General features: G+C 26.7%; 1 protein-coding gene across 1 annotated transcript; it reads right to left on the bottom strand.

Moving 5' to 3' along the window:
- Positions 1-1405: 1405 nt before the first annotated feature.
- On the bottom strand, positions 1406-3619 carry LOC129959220 (uncharacterized). The gene is made up of 2 exons (XM_056072044.1): positions 3214-3619; positions 1406-1499 (listed from the first exon to the last, which is right to left on the bottom strand). Exons 1-2 carry the CDS (start codon positions 3594-3596, stop codon positions 1406-1408), a joined length of 477 nt encoding a protein of 158 aa, XP_055928019.1. The 5' UTR covers positions 3597-3619.
- Between the last annotated feature and the right edge of the window lie 2756 nt (positions 3620-6375).

A 6375-nucleotide genomic window follows, 5' to 3' on the forward strand; every position in this document is an offset into this window, starting at 1 on the left:
ACTTAATTTTTTAAATTTTTATGAAAACACAGATATTTTTTACCCAAATTTGATCTTTTCTCAAACTCTCAATCAAAAGAAAATTACCGGAATGGTATATATTTCAGTATATATAATCATTTATGTATTAAGTAAATACTGAAGCAAAAATTTAGGAATAAGTAAAAATTCTTGCAAATTAAAACTCTTGTAAAAAATCATAAATTTTTGAGGAATTTTGATGTTTTGTCGAAATTTAAAGAGCATATAACTTTTCAGTGGTTCCATCATTGCAGATATATTTCCTCGATAGTATTATAAACTAAATATATGACAAATTTCAAACTGAATAATTTTAATAGTATTTTAGCAATCGAGTTTAAAAAATGTTTTTATTTATTTATTTATTTATTTTCAAAAAGAAGGGAAAAAAAAGGGTTTTCTATGCATTTTCCTAGATTGATATTTCTTCTTTATCTTCCCCACAATTCATTTTTTTTTTAAGTTCCAATTTCAGAAATTTTTTTCTTTCTCTTTTCCTCCTCTATGGTGATTAGCTATGCAGCTGATGTTGTTGGGGTTTTTGGCCATACTGCGTTCTATGCAGCTGATATCATCATATTTCAATTTTTTTTTCAGTTTCATAACTTAAAAATACATTTTAACTAATCCAGAGATACTATTATCAATTAATATCGGTCAAAAGTACGATTTAAATGTTTCCCATACATTTATTGCCTAAAATTAGGGCATCAATGGAAAATCAAAATATTTTAGTAATTCAGAATAATCTAAATTTGTTACAATGCCTTCAATAACAAAGAAATTCAAATTGAAAATATTCCAAAATAGTATTTAGCATATAGTAAAAGAAATGAAGCACTGCGTATATATATAAAAAAAATAATAGAATATGAGAAAATACAAATCAAGTACTTTTCTTTTATGACAAAAAAGTTTTACTAAATCATTAAAAACTTTAAATGATGTCTGATATTTTGGAGATTTAAAATTATCTTTTCTTTAATTAATGAATACACTATTTAGTAGATGGGTGCTAAATCTAGAATCCAGAATTTTGCCTTTATATATTAAAAAAATCATTAAAATTAATTCATCGTTATTTTTGGTAGGATGACATACATGTTGATAAATATAAAATGCAGATGGCGTAAAATATATGATTATTTAATTTACCAGATAATTATGCATATATAAATATTATTCATTTATAAATAACTATTTTTGAAATGTTTATGGTGGAAATTAATAAAAGGGAGTAAACAGTGAATATTTTCTAAATAAGGAACGTAAACAAATAGAAATTTAAAAACATATTTTTAGTGTTAAAAATAAATTATAATATTACATCTTTGTACTGATCCAGCAGTATTCTTTAATTTCTCAGCAAACCACCACTTGATACTTAGTGGTGTTTTATATTGTCTTTCTCCGTTCGTCGCCTTTCTCCATATCTTGTTACCTTATCTTCAACATCTGCATTTTTATTTGAAAATGACCTATAAATTTAAAAGTAAAAGATAAATTATTAAGACAAGTTTGCAATTTTTCAAATTCATTTTTGTAATATATTTATTAGGAAATATTTAAATTCACATCCAAATAGTAAATGGTAACAGATAAAACAGCAATACAATAAAAAAATATTACTTTTTAATATTACTTTACTTACTAAACTATTTACCAAAAACTTTTGAACGATCATTTTATGAATGCTGATGTCAACATCGGAACTCAACAATTATTGCTTTATAATTTAAGAAAAAATATTTCGAATTAATAAATTATATTTTATAACTAAAATAATCTCCGTAATTATAATTTATAAAAATTTCATTTTGAAAGCTTGTCTTTCTTTTTCCTCTTCTGTTTCCGAACAGTATTTCACAATAAAACCTACATGCATTATAAAGATTATTTTAACTAATTTCGGATTTTTCAGCTTTGATTATTATAAAAAATATCCATTTCAAGATGCAAATATTTTACGCTAACTTATAGAGAATCAGTATTATTAATACTAATTTTTCACTTTTTCTTATTTTACAATACAATTTCACAAGCTTCGATTTCTCCTTCTCGAAAGGCATAAGCCAATTATTATTAAAAATAAAAATTTATTACATTATTATTATTATTAAAAATAAAAATTTATTACATTTATTAAATTTTACATTGCACAATGGATTATATTTTCAATAGTACCATTTTTTTTTTCTTTTTTTCAGTTAATAAGAATAATTTAATGATTGATTAATTCGATTATTTATTCAAATCAATTTTTATTTGATAAAGCGAAGATTTTCAACTAAGAAATTTACGTAAATAATTATTTTCTTAGTAAATAATTTCAATTTTTAAAAAATCATTTAGCTTATTACTTTTCATCATTAATATATATTTATTCACCTTTCGATGAAGAATAAAAATTTGACCATTGTATGATTAATTTGATGATATTCTAATAAAATAAGACTCCAACTGATTCGACAAAAACAAAAAAAAACCATAAAAATTAATTTCCAACATTTATTAACTAAGCACAAAATTTAATTCCGGAGATAAAGCATTACACAGTAAATATATATATGTAACATTATTTGTTGTGAAGCATGATGCAGTTTGAAGACAGTGAAGATACTTTTAATTTCGAGACGTCGTTTTATTTCATTTTGAAGAAGCAAGCATATGTACAAGCGATGAGCACACAGAGCGACACAGAAACGGAATGAGGGAAAAAGCTCTTGGACATTTTATCCCTGGTCTTATATAACCTATGATTTTGATAAGGAAAATATTTCTTTACAGTGCTAATGTATTATGAGATTTCGATAGGGATTTTCATTACACGGGTGGACAAGGTAGGGGAAACACAGGGAGATTTTAAAAAAGAATTTGCTTCATCAGCGGTATGTTATCTCTTCACGCGTAGTGTGGGGAAGTTAGATTTTAGCTGATTCAACAATTTAACAAAGCTTCTCTTGAATTAATTAAGTAGAGACAGTGGAATTGGATCACGAAATAAGAGAATATTTTAGAATGAAGTTACTATGGGCTAAATTTAGATGAAGTTACTATGAAAATTAATTAAATTGAAATTAGAGTTAAAATATCATTACATATATATATATATATATATATATATATATATATATATATATATATATTAGCTGTAAAAATTCATGTTTTTAATCGAAAGATTCAATTACAAACCTTTTTGAAAAATCAGTTTCTTTCGTATCCCATCCATAAAGATTACGCATATTATCCAATTGGTTTGGTAGCGAATTATAATCATCATCTGATTGGTAGTTTCTTCGTTCTCCAATTGCCACAGCCGTTACTACAAAAGGGACGAGAAGAGAGATAAAAGCTAAATTCAGCCCAACAAAAGCTAAACCTGCCGCTACTGGTCCTCCAACGGTTAAAATGTTAGGCGTCTCTCGACTTTGAACAACTAGTGCATCGTAATTTGCTTTCATTTTTGCATCTTCAGTAATGTCTGGTGTTTTATTGGAAAAATTTTGGTGAAGGGAATGACTTTCTATCACCACTGCAGACAATACAATAAAAACAGATTTGAGAGCTACTGGCATCCTTTCTGCAAGTTAGAAACGTCTTCAATAACCTAAATGTAAAAGTTATAATCATAATATTAATTCCAAAATATATTTTAATACAATTAAATTTTCTTTATCATTCCACATTTATTTTTTAAAATGTCGACAATTCAATTCGATAAATTTTCAATTCAGTGACAATTAAATTTGCTTTAATATTTTCAAAAATACGACAATACCGCAAAATAGCAGAACACAAAAAGTTTTTTATCGAAAATAACATAAGAAAATAGCACAATCTGCCAGTACACGAATGATTTCACGTATAAAAAAGTAAAAATGCATATAAATAACAACAATATCATTTTGAAATTAACCTTGAATTTCTCACTTTCTTAATTTTTTTATCCCAAATTAGGCAAATCCATGCAAATGAGAACAAGTCATGCAGGAAAATTAATCGAAAGATTTAATTTACATATAAATTTTATTAACATTATTTAATTAAAAAGTAATTGTTTATTTAAAAATAACTTTACCAAATAAACGCGGGTTGTGGGTTCTGCCAAAAAGCTTATAAGTAAATAATTTCTAAATATTTAAAATAAGGAAAAACCAACGAACCAGTTGCCCAACCCCAACCATCGGCCCAATTTTACTAATTTTTATTTCATATGAAATCTCATGACCACTAGATTAGAGAGTCGACTGCCTTCTTTTTGAGAGTAATCGAAAAAACAAAACTTCACGGTACATTTTCTGTGTGGAAATCCTGGGACAGAGTTCGCCAACCCCAAAGAATAAACAGATTTCAAAACATTTTATTTAAAATTAATGCTTATAGCTCCTCGATACATCATCAATGGTCATTAATCCCCTTCCTCTCCGTTTCGTCAGTTTCTTGGAAAGCGGCGATTTTTTTTTTTTTTTTTCTTCTTCTTTTTTTCTTTTTCAGTATCCATCAAAAAATGATCTTGGAGACATATCAAAAAGTAATGCGCTTTCAAACGTAATAAAAACTGGAAAAGTCGGTACATTAGGTATTTTATTTATTGATGGTGACTGACAAACTCTGTCAAGGATTTTTTCTAGCAGAAAATGAGCAGTGAAGTAATTCTTTTGGAATTTCTGTCTGAAGCGAACGGTAGTTGAGAAAGGAGCATTGATTTGACATGGGAGTATTATTTTAATATAAAATAAAACTGGGACAGAGTTTGTGACTGTGAGAATGGTTCTTTGGTTTTATCATTTGTTTTGAATATATAAATATGTTGGGCGGGCAGCTGGCAGTCAAAGGCGACTAGTTACTTAAAATATTCATTATTCAAAAAAAGACAAATGTGGCAATGATGGAAATACCATGCACTCACAATCATTGCTTTGCTAACTATTAATATACCAAAATCGTTCGAAAATCGACTCTATTTAAACTGATGCGGAAATGGAATTCCAAAATATTAAAAAGATTAAAGAAGTTGTAGTAAAAAGATAAATTTTTTTCCATTAAAACAATGAAACAAATTTAAATACCCTCTTGCGCATATTTGTAGTAATTTAATGCTTTATTAAAACAAAAATGAAACTTTTTTTTTATCCAAAAAAAAATCTTATCCCATTCCAATAACATTTAATTCTCCATTTTTTTAATCATTTCCTCGAAAGCACTTTGAAAAAACGGAGGGTAGTTAGTGTGATGAGGATGAACTGGATCAGAAGCAGGTCACAGTGACCTTGCGACCTTGACCGATACGATTTTCCCATTCGTGTTCTCCACAAAGTTCAAGGACGCTGAAATAAAATTCCTCCTGGATGCGTCTATCTGCTGACAGATAATTGGATTTTTCTGCACCTATTTTTGGGGCGCTAGTCGATGTCAAGGTTGGAAAAGCTTTTAATATATATTTTTTTTTAATGTAGCACGTTGAACCGACACAATGAAATGGTTTGGAATTTTCCTCTTTTCTGTTTCTTTAAAATATTTTTATTAAGTTACGTCAAATTTTCCTGGAGCATAACTTAATTCGATTCTTTTAGCAGTTGTATCAGTACTAAACATTTATTCAAGTTTCATTATTATTTGTGGAAAATATCTTTCATAATAAGTAGCGTGAAAATTTACTATCGTATATACTTAGATATATTTTCTACTTATATGGTTATTTCAAAAAAATATACTCTGAAAAGAGTAGGTCAAATTTTATTGGCAAATTATATATATTAATTCTCTTTTTTAAACTCCTAATTAGATTAATAATGAAACATTTTTTTTTCTAATTTTATTATTATTATAAAAGTAACTATCCGCTTCAAATTCGCGTTTTAATTTTTAAACGCATTACAATAATTTTGCAATAATCTCAAAATAGATGTTTATATTAAAACCAATCAACATTATTTTTTAGTTTTAATTTATAAAATCTAGCACTAATTAAATTATTTTTCTTTTCTTATGCTACATTCTACTGTATTCCATCATTGGCGCATGGTGGTAAAACTTAAAACATATATATTTTTAATTTTTAGTAGATTTTGTTATAAATTTGATTTACATTAAATATCATTGAACGAATTTAAAGAAAGAGAAAAGATTTCGTTTCAATGCACAGCATGCTACTTTATTGTTGCATAATTGCTTGTTGAACGACATCTGAAATTATTACTATCGATTTTGAAAGAAGCTTTATATGTTTATCAAATAACCTAAGATATTGTGCAGCCGAAAGTAAGACTTTAAAAAAAAAAAGCTTTCTCACCTCAGCTCGGTAACTTTCGTAACTTAGGAAAACATAAGAAAAATTCATTGAAACAGTTCCAC

The sequence above is a fragment of the Argiope bruennichi genome, chromosome X1 (assembly GCF_947563725.1).
Source record: "Argiope bruennichi chromosome X1, qqArgBrue1.1, whole genome shotgun sequence".
NCBI lineage: Eukaryota > Metazoa > Arthropoda > Arachnida > Araneae > Araneidae > Argiope > Argiope bruennichi.

Coding starts and splice junctions, on each gene's coding strand:
- LOC129959220 (XM_056072044.1), bottom strand. CDS start 3,596: ATGCCAGTAGCTCTCAAATCTGTTTTTATTGTATTGTCTGCAGTGGTG. Junction 1,500..3,213: donor GAAACTGATTTTTCAAAAAG/GTTTGTAATTGA, acceptor TTAAATTTATAG/GTCATTTTCAAATAAAAATG.